This window comes from Hyaloscypha bicolor (genome assembly GCF_002865645.1).
Source record: "Hyaloscypha bicolor E unplaced genomic scaffold K444scaffold_183, whole genome shotgun sequence".
Classification (NCBI taxonomy): domain Eukaryota; kingdom Fungi; phylum Ascomycota; class Leotiomycetes; order Helotiales; family Hyaloscyphaceae; genus Hyaloscypha; species Hyaloscypha bicolor.
The window spans coordinates 1,476,456-1,491,174 of NW_020194685.1; the positions used below are offsets into that span (position 1 = coordinate 1,476,456).

Below are 14,719 nucleotides of genomic sequence, written 5' to 3' on the forward strand. Positions count from 1 at the left end.
GCAGGCAACAGCGAATCATCTACCCCTTGGTCTGAGAGAGTGATTCTTCCCACCCCCAGGTAGCATCAGTTATCCACTCAGGATTGTGCACGCGTTCTCCGCGGGATGAGAACCTGGTGGAGGATCCAAGCATTGCGTAGGATGGAGGGGGAGAGGCTCTTGTTTGTAACATCGCACCCAGACACTGGATGGATGGACTTTTTTTTGTTTTTTTTTTTGTTTTTATGTAAAGAAAGTCTATCGTAAATCCAAAATGGAAGAGGGAATGATCGATCGATCGATCTCTACTTCTAGAAATGAACGTATCGCAATAATCTTCCAACCCCAATGGCAAACCCATCGGAATGAGGCCTATTCCCAATCGCAAAATGAGCCCACGTGACCAAACGTAGTCTCAGTATCCTCCCAAATTGCCGCTACCTAGCACAGAGAAATACAATGTCAGATATAGGTATACTTGAAGGATATGTAGACAGCTTCCGACGCTCTTTGTGCGGTATTGACATACCGTAGGTGCATATTCTTGGGCATGCGACAATCAGCTGTCCATCTTTTGGTTCCTGAGGACCATTCCAGCGCGATTTCCATGGCTGCGCCTTCTTCGGGCCCTTTGTGGTTGGAAAGCCCGCAGGACTCACCGACTGGAAGAACTGGTGGACCGCGGGTGGGAGCTCGACATCGGACTTTGTTGACTCGGCGTCGGATTCGGGGGAGGAGGATCGAGAGCACGCGCTCTGGCTCTGGCTCTGGCTCTGGCTTTGGCACCCGCTCTCGCCCTGGTTCAGTTAGCTGTCTGCCAGAGATTGAAGATTGGCGGCGGATATTCACCTTCTTATTGTCTGGAATAGAGGCCTCCATCTTTCTCTGATGTTTAGGGGTAGTGCGTAGGTGTTGGGGGCTAACGGATTGGGATCGCTTCTGGGGGTGGGAGGAGGAGGAGGAGGAGGAGGAGGTAGTGCTGGATGAATTGTTAGCAATCACAATTGACTCGGTCGGTTCTGGGCTATACAACAATGCGCTCAAGATCTCACCACACCTACCAGGGGAGGGAAGATAGGAGATGACGAGCGAATATATCCGGGGCAGGCAATCCGGTGCCCAAACGCTCTCCAAACGGTTCTTGGTTGTCCTAAAGTACTTTCCTTCTCAGCGACGACAACTATTGTGGATCGCCGGCTGCGAACTCGGCGAGGTAGGGAATGCTCCTGAGAGCCGGGGGGGACATGGCAGAGATAACCAGCAGCGCGTTGTTCGGTTCCTTTCGACTTTATGCAATCACCCGGTAGGTGGTGTCAGAATGGATATTCGGGGACTACACCGTATATTGATGATAAAATCGTGTGAGAGTGCGTCCTTCTCTGACGAGCCAGTAACGGGGAGCGGGTATCAGGCGATGGAGGATTGATGGAGTCTGCCTTGCACCGTGCGCGGGAACTATTCTGGTGAGAAAAGCCTTACTCGCTACTCGTTGTGGCCATACGCATTAATCTGTAGCCTAGATTCTCAGGGTCAGGACTGGCAGGGTTAAGAGTACTGATAAGAGAATGCGCCCAGCGAGCCAGCCCTTGCCCCTGCCCCTCCGACTCTACCTACTATGGTAAATCAACTTGAAATCCGCCTAATCCTACTTGAACTAACCCAACAAGGCAGCGCTCTACACATAAACACCTCAACCCCAAGGCACAAACAGCCCAAAGGTATCCCAAATCCTCCGGAGGTCTGGAGGAACCCCCTCCAGTTGTGATAGCGTACCTAAAGGCACTAACTCCTGGAAGTCTCCCCCTAACCCTAACCCCCTAACCCTAATCGTTGTTCTAAAAATGAAGTTATAAGGGAGCAAGTTTTGGTGAGGAACAAGTTATGAGGGATATACGGGAAGGCATTACCCTGTTAGGCTAGATCAAATAGGATTAGGCGGATTTCAGTCGATTTAGGTGGAGTCGGCCCTCCATTCCTCTCACTCCACTCCCTCCGTAGAGCGCTGCGTGAAATATGTAGCCGCAATCAGCCAGCCAGTCTGCCTACTGCAACGGCAACAGTAACAGCAACACCGAGGTCCAGCAGAGCAGTACAGCTTATCTCCCGCTTACGATCTAGGTAGGTAGACGAGCCAATCGGTGTCTGTCTGCTCCACAGTGCCGACACCGACCTCCTGCACCTCAAATATTTGCTATTTGCGACCAGGCTTTCTCTGTTACTTCGCCATACCTCCCTCCCTCATTCCCTCCCTACCTATCGAACCTTACTTTGGACTCCATTCATAACTCCAATACTACTACTTACTCCTTCCTACGACCTACCCAACCTTGACTGCCAAGAAAGGGTACCCTCAATCTCACCCTACTCTACCCAGTCTTCCCCGCCAAAGTCAATCGGCACTCAATACAACTGCCCTCCTCCTACCCAACATTGATTGACAAGAAGACCTCATGCCTGATGTGACGGGAACCCTCGAGTACCTTCAAAAGCTCGCACTCTACGAATCCGAAAAACCATATTGGTGCTTTCTCCCTCCCCATGATGGCTTCGACCCGGACGTGGAGCGAGTCGACAACTTGGAATTCGAAGACCATTCCGACGTCCATATTCGAGATATCCGAGACCTAAAGCACGCCTTCAAAATCAACGACTGCGGATTCGAAGTTGTTTCTCATCATAGCCGCTTCTCCAGCTTCCAAAAGCCCGACGATGTCGCACAATATCGCGCAGAGGCAGATCAGCTCTTAAAGGATACCCTGGACGCCGCCTTTGTGAAATCTTACGACTCCATCCTTCGGAGGAATGTGCCCTTTCAACGAAACCAGATGGATTTAGCCGATCCTTTACACACAGAAGGACCTGCTCGTGGTGTTCACAATGGTACGTCATCCTCTTTTCAAAGATCGTGTGATGATATGCTGAAGCAAGGCCCAGATATTACTTATGATTCTGGTCCGGAGGTCATCAATCGTTACTTGACAGACGAAGAAAGGTCACTCTTCCTCAAACCAGGATACCGCTTCAGGATTATCAAGTAAGAAGAACCCACGAAGACTGAATACGCTGACTTAACTCCGGCAAGCACTTGGAGGCCGCTGGTGCCAGTCCTTGAAGATCGACCCCTAGCCCTCTGCGATAGTCGGTCGGTAGACCCAGAAGACTTGGTTCCAGCAGATCGAGTTGCGCCAGGAAGGTTTGGAGAAGTATACTACCTCACTCACAATCCAAACCACAAGTGGTATGGACTAAAAGGACGACGACTACGCGTACTCTTGCTAATCTTGGACTCAGGTTCTGGCTCAACAAGCAAACTCCTTCTGAACCATTTATATTTACCATGTACGATACAAAAGATGGTCCACATGCGAGATGTAAGTCTCAAATTCATTCTTCTTCGAGAACGACTTAGCACAGAACTAACGGTCTCATACCAGTCTGCCCACACGTCTCATTTGTGAATCCTCTTGCACCCAAGAACGCAGCCCCACGAGAGTCGGTCGAAACACGATCAATAGTAATTACAAAAGAATAAAGACTAATTTTAAGACTTCTACCTATTACTCCTATTAGTTAGCTAGGAACTCGGTTCTATAATACTTATATAGTGCGCTATTAATAACCTTAAGTATTAATAAGGAAACTTATTAATAAAGTTTGATAAAGATAAAAAGTAAGGATTTAATTGAACTTAATTATGAGGGGTTTGTTAGTAGGGAATAAGACAATAGAATGAATTAGTGAGTTGTGAAGCCACAGTGTCAAATTCAGTACAGAACTAATCTCTGTCCCTCCTGTGAGGTCCAGGGAAGCCTCCTCTAAATAGGAGGCCCTGATGATATATGTGACGGCGGGATCAATGCAACGGTCGAAGGCTCAAAGTTCAATGAATCTCATGCATTGAAAATACTAAGCTAGAGAACAAAGAAGGGAGGAATGCCTCGACGTTTAGTAGTGCTTTACCCATACCTCTGGCTTAGTTCCCTGTTTCAGGCCTGTTTCCTAATTCCTATTCCCGGCAGATCATGCAGTTATGCCAGCCGTCACAACTGCACTTCTTGTACTTTAGATATCTCAATTTATATTAGCTTTACCCTTATATTTTGAAGCCTAATTCCATGTCAAATACTGCCTTGTTTATGCAATTGTCATAAATAGTATTGTTTCTGTAACACTGGTCTGAGAAGTGTCTTTAACGGGGGCGGATCGCTTATATCGCGGTATTTAAGCATATCATCTTTCGAAATCTCGTTCTACTAATTGAACTATAAGGCGGTTTGGGGCACGGAAATAGATGTAATAGATTGTCCAGACACAACTGAAGCCGGATATACACAGGTGAACGACTCGAACGAGGAGCTTGGCTTGCTGAGGCTAATGGGGATTAGTGAAAGATAATATTGTCCATAGTGGACAAAAGACAAATGCTTGATTTTGCTCACGAGGGAAATTCAGAGGGGGAATCGTGTCACGTGCTACGTACAGGGATATATATAGCTTCTTCACCGCCCTTAGGACACCATCATTTCTTACATATTTACACCAAAACACATACATTCCACTTCCACAGCTTGTCCAGGCCGTGACAAATCGACTGGGTTCATATAAGAAGCACATCTGTGCAATGGCGGCTTTCGGACACGGTAAAATGTATGGATATCTCCCATCTGCCTAGCAGTCTGTCACGTGCTGCGCACAGGCCACTACAGATATATATATAGCTTCTTCCCCGCCTTTAGGGCACTATCATTCCTTACTAATATACCAATATATACCCATATTATCCGCACAAGCCTCTTCAGGCCTTGACACAGTCTAACCTAGTACTTAATCCCGACCCGTTTAGTCTTTTCTAGCCCTCAATTTAAATTTCTATGCCGCAGCGTGTTGTCTATAAAGGCCGTGATATCCAACCCATGTGCGAGGGCGAGACCAGTTTCCTAAATGGGCTGTGTGCACGTTTTCGTAGGTTGGGTGAAGGAGAAGTGGAGGAAGGAGGGTGAGAAGCCGATGACGCAGGTGTGACAGTATACACTAAGGGTCTGATCAGAACAAGTAAGATGGGAGTATGAGTTTCAAATATACTGACTGCAGTGGGAACTTGGGGCAGTGTTGAGCCATTTTCTTTGACGGCCAGACCGGCCAGAAGATCTTTGTACCACTTTTGGAACGTTCCGTACTGATTTGTAGCTGTGATACTTCTAGCTCTGGGGCTGCGGGAAGTCGGTGTAGTTCCCTCCTCTTCTCGAGTCACTGCAAATATTCCCTTCCAGGCTTTCCAGCTCTGAAATCAACGCCTGTTGATCATCAACCTTTCTAGAGGATTCGAAATCGATCAGATATGCGCGAGACGGCTGCACCAGAAAATTGTGTTTATTCAAATCTCCGTGGTGGATTCCAAGGCCGTGTAGATTTGATACCGCAGTGCGACAAAGCTGCAAATCAGTATGTCCAGCATGACGTCCATACACTTTCTGAAGTAGGAAACCGATCACCCTCTCGCCCTCGGTTACATGCCCGAGGAACTTGGGTCCGATATCGTGCCCTTCAATCCACGAGTAAGCTTGCGTTTCCTGATCGTAGTAGTCTATCTCCCATGGGAATCGAGCGAACTTGACGATGACTGGGACATGGAATCTGGGTGTGGTTACTTCATAGACGTTGGGTAATAGAATTTTAACCATGGTATGTGAGAGATAGTCAACATATACCAAGTGCCAAGTGTGCTGGATACTGGAGAAGGTTCTCTGGATCGTCCAAGCGAAGTGAGGGGAGATGTCATCCTCACTTTTAGCGATATGGCCAAGGTTCCATTCACCTGACGGGAGGTTCGGTAGCTTGGAGACCAGAGCTTGAGGAAAGGCTAGATCTTCGACATCGTAAACACCCGAATCGATAGAGATGTATTTGAAATATTTGCTATCAACAAGGACGTGATAGTAGCTTTCCAAGCCCGTATCATCAACATATAAGTGAAGGACCTTCAAATCTTGCATCGCGGGTGTTGCTAAAGGTGTTCGATGGTATTCCAAATGGTATCTTTGGAATTCAGGATCTTTTCGATTAGAGCACCAAGAATAAATTGCCCGGATGACTAAAAGCATTTACTAATCCAAAATTTGAGATTTTCTCAAAATGCTTAGAAAATTCTAAAAACTTCCAGGATTACTATAGTGAGGTCAATGATCACGAATATGGACTTACTTTTTTGGTTTCGTAGTGCTGTTGTCGTGTAATTATGGTTTGGGAGGTTGGCTTGGCGGTTAGTGTGACGGCGGGATCAATGCAATGGTCGAAGGCTCAAAGTTCAAAGAATCTCATGTATTGGAAAATACTAAGCTATGGAACAAAGTAGGGAGGATGCCTCGACCTTTAGTATTATTCCGTCCAAGCAATTCCGGCTTAGCTTCGTTTTGTGCCTGTTTCCGATATCCTGTCCTTGGCAGATCATGCCCTTTGTGATGGGCACACGTGATGGCGCATGGACAGGTGTCAGATGTCGTGGATCTAGTTTCCTATTTTGGGTACAGCTTGCGATCGGAATCGTATGGATCGCATGGGATTTCCTAATTAAGTAAAGGGCTTCGCATGCCTGGCTAAGCACTAGGGAATATATAGGGAGACGCTCCTAGCTTTGGAAGGGGCATCGATTAGTCTCTTGTTGGAATCAATTCTTGGAATCAGTTACACTTGCAAGCGTCACTCCGCAGCTTACTTACCTTGACTACTTGTGCATCACCCTGCTATTACGTGCCTTACACCCTTACGCTAGCCGTCACAGTTAGCTAGTGAACGCCTGCCTCTACTTCGTAGTCAAGGCGGAGCAGTTTCAATTGAAACAAATCATTTTGGAACTTGCTGGGCCCACTTCTTCTCGGTGGCAATGGTAATGAACATATACAGACTGGAGATAGGATACCCTGCTTACAGCTTTGTGCGGTTGCCCCAAAAATATATATAAGGGTCCATTCTCTTTGTTGAGATATTAACCATATCCCCTCCATTCCATTTGCATTCAATACGCAAATTTTCTCACACAACTAATTCTGATCTTTTAAAGATAATTGAAATCATGAAAACAATCAAGAAAAACCTCTGGGACCTGGTTGGCACTGCTATGAAGACCAAGTCGGGACTAGTGTATTTTAAGTAATGTTTATTTTAATTCTTATTAACTTCGAGCTTTAAAGCTTATATTTTATATCTCTATTTAATGTGTATAATAGAATTTATTAGTGAATTGTTTTTTGAAGCCATTTAGAAGCATTTAAGGCTAATAAGGCTACTTAATTAGTTCTTGTGACGGCTGGCATAAGTGCATGATCTGCCGCAAATATCACACGAGAGGAAACGTGCCTAAAACGGGGCAAGTGAGCTAGAGACTGACAAAACACTACTAAAGGTCGAAGCATTCCCTTCTCCTTTACTCTCTAGCTTCGTATTTTCAACACACGAGATTCTCGGAACTCTGAGCCCCGACCATTGCATTGATCCCGCCGTCACAGTTCTGGTATTAAACTTTAAAGTAAACTAGCTATACTTTATTTATTGGTAATTCTCTATTAATATACTGAAAGGATTTTTTTACTTTTATAATTAAACAAATAATTAATTACAACGTAACAAGAGATTTAATTATTATATAAAAAAGTTAAAGGCTATATATAGGGTTTTCTCTATTATAAGTTATTACTAAACTTGCCTCCTCGAATGTTAATATTAAATAAATAAAAGTGAAGGGGGGGGGGGGATAACAGTCTCACGTGATGCAAATATTCAGCTGCAAGGCTACGACTCAGCCTCCCTATTCTTCATCTCAACCTCTCCGTCTGTCAACAACCACCACAAACCCCAAAATGCCACTCTTCGCCCTTCCCCTCGCCCCCTCCTCAACGACCTCACACTTCCAACCCACAAACACACGTGTCCCCCTCCAAACCTCCCTCCCAATCCGCAAGCGCAAACGCCGCCCCTCACCTTCGCCCGGTCCATCCTTGTCCGAAGACGACCACGACCACGACCACGACAACGAGCTCCCAGCATCCACAAACCCGCTGAGTCTTACGCCGAATGAGATAGCACAGTATAAGGTTGCGGGACTGAGGCTTGATGAGGAGATTCCGGGGGTGAAGGGGTGGCCGCATCGAGGTTTAGGGCCCGCGAGGGCAGCGGAGGGGAAGCAGGATTGGAAGGGAAAGGTTAAAGAGAAATCGCACATTTTGCAACATGGAGAGGGAGTGGATGGCGAAGGCGGAGAGGTCAGGAAGATCGGAGCGGACAACGGGGAGGAGGGGATAAAAGAAAAGAGAGCAGAGAGAGGACCAAGATTACGATTACAGCATCTCAGTGTCCTAATGACTATATTACAGCGGTGTTTACTGGAGGGCGACATAAGCAGAGCGAGTCGTGCGTGGGCGATGTTGATTCGGGCGCAGGTTGGGGGACGGGGGGTGGATTTGAGGGGCAGTGGGTATTGGGGTATTGGGGCTGAATTGCTGATTCGGAGTCTGGAGAGGAGGGGTAAGTACTCTTATGATGAGGAGAGTGAGGGCGAGGGAGAGGAAGGGGGAGGGGAACAGATGTGGGGCAGTAGGGAGGGTCTGGAGAAGGCGAGGGATTATTATGAGAGGTTGATTCTGCAGCATCCGTATAAGAGGCAGTTTGACGGGAGTGTGAGCGCGTTGGACTTTTGGCCTGTGTTGGTCGGCTGTGAGGTTTATGGGATTCAGTTTGAGCAGAATGAGGAGTTGAGGAGGATTACTAGGGAGGCAGAGGAGGATGAGGGTGGAGAGAGAAGTGAGAGTCAGAGCGAAGAATCTGAAGAGGATGCAAAGGATGCAGAGGACGAGGAATTTGGTATGGATGCTGCATTTGCCGCAGAGCAGAGGAGGAAATCTCGCCGGATGAGACGGAGGGCGGAGAGAAGGTGGACAGAGAGAGACGAGATTCGGAAGACGGCTCTGACGGCTTCAGAGAAGATCGCTGCCAGACTGGACGACCTGATGACAACTCCTCCATATTCTGACAGCCACAACTTGCTTCGACTTCGAGGAATGATCGCACTTTATATTGGCCATCTGAGTGTTCCAGCACCGCCTCCGGATGAGACAAACGAAGATAATGAGGGAGAAGGCCTCGAGAGAAGCCGACGATTGAGAAGCGCTGACAAGAACATGGAGCGTAGGTTTTTATTCAGCCAACGGGTCGGCGACCATGAGCGTGGGAAGAAGAAGCATAAAGAGGAGCAAGAGCGAGCAAAGAAGCTCTTTGACAGGATCGCGAGAGAAGGAGGGGATATCGAAGATATCAAGCTGCCCCTGGAACAGGACGAAGATCCAGTGGAGTTCTATGACGCGGAAAGATAGCCACCTCCGTTTAAATGGAACCATCGATCAGACTTCTTTTCCAAGTACCAAAAGCTTGATATTTAACCGTCTCTGCCAGGGGTTTAACCACAGTCGTGAGTCAAGATAGCTAACAGCAGATATTTTCACTGTAATGAAGCATTCATCTCTCCTTTTAAGATCATACATGATCTTGGCTTCACCTTGTGTATCTGGTCATTTTCACCCTCGCCGCCGGGCACCGCCTATGAATATGATACCATGCCATCCCTATATAAATAGCCATGAGATAAGGAGACGTGTACGAAAGACAGGTCTCGGACACGGGGCTTAAGCAGAACATCGAGTTTCTTTTGATTCTGAATTTGCGCTTAGAGAGGCAAAGGAAGGGGCAATGAATTTGCTTTGGAAGATATTTATGCGAGGCTTTTAAAAAATGTTTCAAGATGCTTCACCACATCATCTGGCGCTTCAACGCAATGCCAATGCCCAACGCCATTTAATACCTCGAGCTGTTTCTTGTCCTTTGATGTTCCGCAGGCAGTCAAGATTGCCTCAGAGCCGGCAAGAGGTGCAGTCTTGTCCTCGGAGCCAACAAGAATGAGTAAAGGAACTTTGATGTTGCTATATTCTGGCTTGGAGGTCTTTGCAATCACGCTGCATAGAGATATGTAGCCTTCCGAGGATGTTCCGAGAATCAATGATCTGATGAAAGCGTGCTGGAGGGGACCAGCTTTCGATCCTGTTGCTCCTGTGGGAATGATGTTTGCAAGGGTTTCGAGTCCATCTATTTCGTTCTCATTATTACATTCTCTCTTCATTGGTGATGGAAAAGATACGAACCCTTCACAACAACTTCAATTCTCTTGCCAAAGACGCCCGCCAAAGCTGGGTCTGGATTGACAGGCCCAACCAGCACGACGCCTTTCACTCGATCCGGATACTCAGCAGCAATATAGCTTACCACGATCCCGCCCATAGAGTGGCCGACTACCACGACTTTCTCTTGAACTTGGAGCGAATCGAGAACCGCCATTGCGTCTCTGGCGATGCTGGAAATGGTTTGCTCTGCCGTACCCAGCTCGGAGAGTCCCGAGCCGGGAGTATCGAGGGAAATGCACCGGGCTGTAGATATCAGAGAAGGTGTGATGGTTTTGTAGAAACAAGAACTGGATCCTAGGCCGTGGATGAGGAGAGCTGTGGTCTTGGCAGGGGAGCCGTCATTCTGGTCGATGGTGTAGAAGAGCGATTTTCCATTAACTCCCACTGAAGGCATTTCCGAAGATTCCTATCAATTACGAGGAAAAACAGAGGGGAGACTTGTCTTATCTAGGTTCTCTCCGTGGCTATAGAAAGAACGACGTTGGAGATGCTCCGCTTTTCCGTCTGCGAAGATCAATGATGTCACGAGGCCGTATATCTGCATGAGAACAATGCCAACCGTCCTGGCTTGAGGTTTTGAGGAAGAGGTATATCTTTACTTCCTCAGATATACACACCTCCGACGATTGGCCAATTGCCAACAGAGGAAGCTGAAACACGTGAGTATTGACACGTGATCGTCCTAAGAGGTTACCTTAAGCTTCGCTGAGGCAGAGGCAGGGGTGGTTCATCCCTGTTATTGAATGCTTCTCCTGACTCCATAGATTCACAGTTACACGACCTCGAACCTATTAATCTACAACATCTCCACCCTTTCGCCTGGAAAATATCCTCCCATCTCGTCTATCAGATCGCGGCCTTAACGCTCCTGACTGCTCAGCATTAACTTTTCCAGAAGGAGAAGCAGAAGAAGCAAGAACCATCTCCTCCAAGCACGGAGATGTCATCGGAGAGTTAAAGAATTGGTCGGTACTTGCCCTCAGGCGAGCAGCCCGCCCACGATGCAGCGCAAATCCCATCATTCTACCATACTCTCCCCCCCCCCCCTAATTAAATGTAACAGTGGGTCCCCGCAAAACCAGCCTGGCACGGTCCAGTTGCCATACCAAAAAACCCCTGCACTTGGACCCACTGTTACATTTATTTAGGGGGGGGGAGAGTAGTAGTAGATCGTGATAGCTGACAGCCAACCAGTGGTTTCATTGCAATTACGAAGATTGTGGCGTAAAGTGACGGGATTACAGGGCATAATTATATGCAGTCCACTAAATAGCCCTGTAAGGTCTCACTTGCCCCCTGAAGGGTATTTCGCTTAATTAATGAACGTTTAGGGGGGCTAAATCAGCTGACCAAATTGATAATAAATGAAGATAATCCCGTCACTTATGCCGCAATCTTCGTACAAAGCCGTCAATCCATCCAAACCATTGCAAAAGGCTTGAGGTCTCCAATATTGGCCACCCTAGGTCTGTGCCTTAGGATATGAGGATCGCATGGCCAGGAGTGCCAAAGAAAGGACGTCGCTGTGATCAACCGTCGCTAATCCAAGATCCTACCTAGTGGTGACCTCCCGTCGTCAATGGCGTTTTGGTATTTGGCAGCATAGCATGCGGCTCCTTTTTCCCTCCTGGGGTGCCTCTTGCCAATGCTCTCTGGATCATGCCACATGTAGCGCCCAATGGCATGATAAGGGGGCCTGGCCGCAAGTGGCTTTTGCACTATATTCCTGCAGATGCAAGGTGCCTCCGTTTTGTGCATGAATCCTTAACCGCGGGCTTCAGCCGTCTGACTCGGAGCTCAATATTTCCGTTTTGGTCTTCTACGCCAAATCCAGTATTGCCTTTGTTGGTAGTAGGGGTCCCGCAGTCACACCTTCTCTGACTTGTACGCCCAATCCGGCTGCATTCGGTTCCGGGACTGTTGGTGCCTCATCACCGCTTACGATCACTTGCAAAGCAGGCACAGCTATCACCATGAAGTACTGTACCTCTAACCTAGCCATATGGTCTTGCCTGAACTCGTCGCTGCCAACAGCAGTTGCATCTGGAGCCACATTCACCTTCCCGGTTACAATGGCTTTGACTCCAGTTGCGTTGGCGTACGCTCGGGATTACTAAAAGACTCAGGTTGCGCCCGGAAATATAGCCTCTCTGTTCAATCTTGCCTATACCGTTGGAATTGCCCCTAACACCGTCTATGCACTTCTCCTTAGCAATACAGTGATTGCCGCCGCAGGATACCTCGCTGCCAACGGACAGACGGTTGACTTCGGTGGGATTGTAATGGGCTCAGCCACGCAAGCCTCGACGAAAATAGTCACCCTTACAAACACGGAAAATCTGTTGTAACTTTCACCGGCTTTGCTTTCCAAAACCCGCTCATTGCTCCGATGACATACACGAATATCACTGTTGCAGCCTCCAGAAACATCGGTACATACTATGCAGCAACGGGTTCCCCGGCTGTTGGTTCAAGCTTAGCAGCGGGCGCATCGACAACTATCACAATGGCATTTACTCCTCATACGGCAGGAAGTACCTCGTCTCTGCTTAGCTTCTGGTCCAATGGTGGTTTCATCGATCTCTTGTTGACAAGCACTGCATCTGGTGTATTCTCATCCTCAATTTCGTCATCTGTTCGTTCCTCAACATCGTCGACGAAAGTTTTGAGCACACTCTCTACTGTAACAAACACGAAGTCGTCCTTTTCAGGCTCAATTTCCAGCACAAAGTCGCCCTCTTCCAGCTCATTTTCCCGCACAAAAACTTCAACTTCAACTTCAAGTAGTGTTTCCCCTCCCCCCTTGGCCTCCGTAAGCACTCTCTCGACCACCTCAGCGTCTACAACCAAGACCAGCTCTTCAACACCCGGCTCAACCCTTAACCCTCTTGAGCCAGCGGCCATTGGCTCAGTTACGTCTATCGGATGTTACTATGACAACACCGGTGTCAACCCTGTCCGAAGCTTGACCAAGAACATCAAAGTTGACCCTGAAATGACTCTCGAAATGTGCGCTCAGAACCGCGCCGGTTATAACTTCTTCGGCGCTGAATACAGCAGCGAATATTACTGCAGAGACACTCCCAACACCTCTCCGAAGGCGTTAGAAACCGATTGTACTTCCTCCTGTGCTGGCAATCCTTCGGAACTCTGTGGAATGAACAATCGACTCAACGTCTACAAGAGCATTGTCTATGTTCCTCCTCCACCACCACCTGCCCACGTTCCCCAAGTAGGAGGCTACCAGTGACAAGGACGCCACCCAGCGTGCGTTGACGGGACCAAGATTTGCTAGCAATACGATGACTGTTGAGGCTTTCCAGACGTTCTTCGCTGGACAGACTGGTGGATCTCTCCATTTCGGTGTCGAGTATGCTCGCGAATGTGAGTGAATTAAAAATTAATGGTTGATCATACCAGACATCAGTTTAGGTTACTGTGGCACCACGTTGTCTGCTGGATCTGCCAATACAACCGTCGGCGATTGCAAGATGTTGTGCTCGAGCAGTGGCTCTGAATTCTGTGGAGGCCCCTCTAGGTAAACTCCTTTCCCCTCATCTCAATTAAATAAATCGCTAACCATGAACGCAGGCTCGACATGTACTACCTTTATTCCGATGACAATGGCCAAGGCGAAAGTCTAACAGTGCATCAGACCGGAGTTCAGTTTAATTTAGTCAAGAAGACATGCAAGAGGTGGCAGAGTCTGGGGTTAGATGTTACGATTTTTCTGTTTAAATAAGATTTGAAAGATTTTGTCTTCATGTGTATTCCGATCCGCCCTTTGTTTTCCCAGCTCAACACCAGAGGCTGGTGTATAGATTGATATAGTAATGACCTGAGCGACTATTCCGCCGAGAATACTGCTGGCCTTCTTCAGAGCCGCAAATTGCTGATTGACTGGTGAGTTTGATTCAAGTCGGTTCTTGTCAGTGCGCCGAGACTTCGCGGCCATTTCCGATCATTTTCATCTCCCTTTTCAAGCAAAAGCAGGCACCAAAAATCATGCCCATGTTTCTGGAAAATCTAATCTATCGAAGCAAAGATGTACGTAAAACAATCTTGTTGTGTGTACTCCTGAGTTGAGTGCATGCTTTTGACGCATGTGTGAGAGGGGTGACATTGTTATTGGCTTGGAGAGTCTCGGCTAAGTTGGGTCTGCGTGGGAGAAATTTAGATGCCAAGAGGAGATGAGAGGTTTCAGTTGAGAAAAAGGAACGGGGACGCCTTGGGGAAGGGATGCTGCTGTGGCCGGATCTGGGCTAAAGGTTGTTTTGATTCAGAGAATTGGGAGACAGAGGGGGGTGGGGGGATGGAGAGTCGCAGGGAATTAGCGAGACGGAGAAAAGGGGCTTGCACGTGATTAGGTTGAAGTGGGGCTTTGTGTTGATATTTATTGAACAGGCTGATGCCACTACAACTCTGACATACCCCACAGCAACTCCGACACAGGTTGTTGAGCCTATTTTATTAAATAAAAACGCAACCACATATCGGACCTTTATAGAAGCTTGTAT

The 14,719-nt window shown here is 47.7% G+C and overlaps 6 protein-coding genes across 6 annotated transcripts; 3 read left to right on the forward strand and 3 right to left on the reverse strand.

The window, feature by feature from the left end:
* Positions 1-259: 259 nt before the first annotated feature.
* On the reverse strand, positions 260-1,293 carry K444DRAFT_621753 (uncharacterized protein). The gene is made up of 3 exons (XM_024881966.1): positions 829-1,293; positions 509-776; positions 260-420 (listed from the first exon to the last, which is right to left on the reverse strand). The coding sequence occupies exons 1-3, from the start codon at positions 856-858 to the stop codon at positions 395-397; spliced, it is 324 nt and encodes a 107-aa protein (XP_024727278.1). The 5' UTR covers positions 859-1,293; the 3' UTR covers positions 260-394.
* A 692-nt stretch (positions 1,294-1,985) lies between these two features.
* On the forward strand, positions 1,986-3,589 carry K444DRAFT_621755 (uncharacterized protein). Its single transcript, XM_024881967.1, has 5 exons — positions 1,986-2,859; positions 2,914-3,013; positions 3,062-3,217; positions 3,271-3,350; positions 3,414-3,589. The coding sequence occupies exons 1-5, from the start codon at positions 2,430-2,432 to the stop codon at positions 3,509-3,511; spliced, it is 864 nt and encodes a 287-aa protein (XP_024727279.1). The 5' UTR covers positions 1,986-2,429; the 3' UTR covers positions 3,512-3,589.
* Positions 3,590-4,857: 1,268 nt separating this feature from the next.
* K444DRAFT_267262 (uncharacterized protein) lies at positions 4,858-6,317 on the reverse strand. The gene is made up of 3 exons (XM_024871450.1): positions 6,181-6,317; positions 5,066-6,132; positions 4,858-5,010 (listed from the first exon to the last, which is right to left on the reverse strand). The coding sequence occupies exon 2, from the start codon at positions 6,078-6,080 to the stop codon at positions 5,178-5,180; it is 903 nt and encodes a 300-aa protein (XP_024727280.1). The 5' UTR covers positions 6,081-6,132; positions 6,181-6,317; the 3' UTR covers positions 4,858-5,010; positions 5,066-5,177.
* A 1,504-nt stretch (positions 6,318-7,821) lies between these two features.
* On the forward strand, positions 7,822-9,489 carry K444DRAFT_621758 (uncharacterized protein). The gene has a single exon (XM_024881968.1). The coding sequence runs from the start codon at positions 7,833-7,835 to the stop codon at positions 9,339-9,341; it is 1,509 nt and encodes a 502-aa protein (XP_024727281.1). The 5' UTR covers positions 7,822-7,832; the 3' UTR covers positions 9,342-9,489.
* Positions 9,490-9,656: 167 nt separating this feature from the next.
* On the reverse strand, positions 9,657-10,654 carry K444DRAFT_603623 (3-oxoadipate enol-lactone hydrolase-like protein). The gene is made up of 2 exons (XM_024878780.1): positions 10,164-10,654; positions 9,657-10,107 (listed from the first exon to the last, which is right to left on the reverse strand). The coding sequence occupies exons 1-2, from the start codon at positions 10,594-10,596 to the stop codon at positions 9,737-9,739; spliced, it is 804 nt and encodes a 267-aa protein (XP_024727282.1). The 5' UTR covers positions 10,597-10,654; the 3' UTR covers positions 9,657-9,736.
* Positions 10,655-12,697: 2,043 nt separating this feature from the next.
* On the forward strand, positions 12,698-13,106 carry K444DRAFT_710170 (uncharacterized protein; the record flags this gene model as incomplete). Its single annotated transcript, XM_024888214.1, has 1 exon — positions 12,698-13,106. A coding segment is annotated over exon 1 (398 nt), but the record flags the coding sequence as incomplete, so codon positions are not given.
* Positions 13,107-14,719: the final 1,613 nt, after the last annotated feature.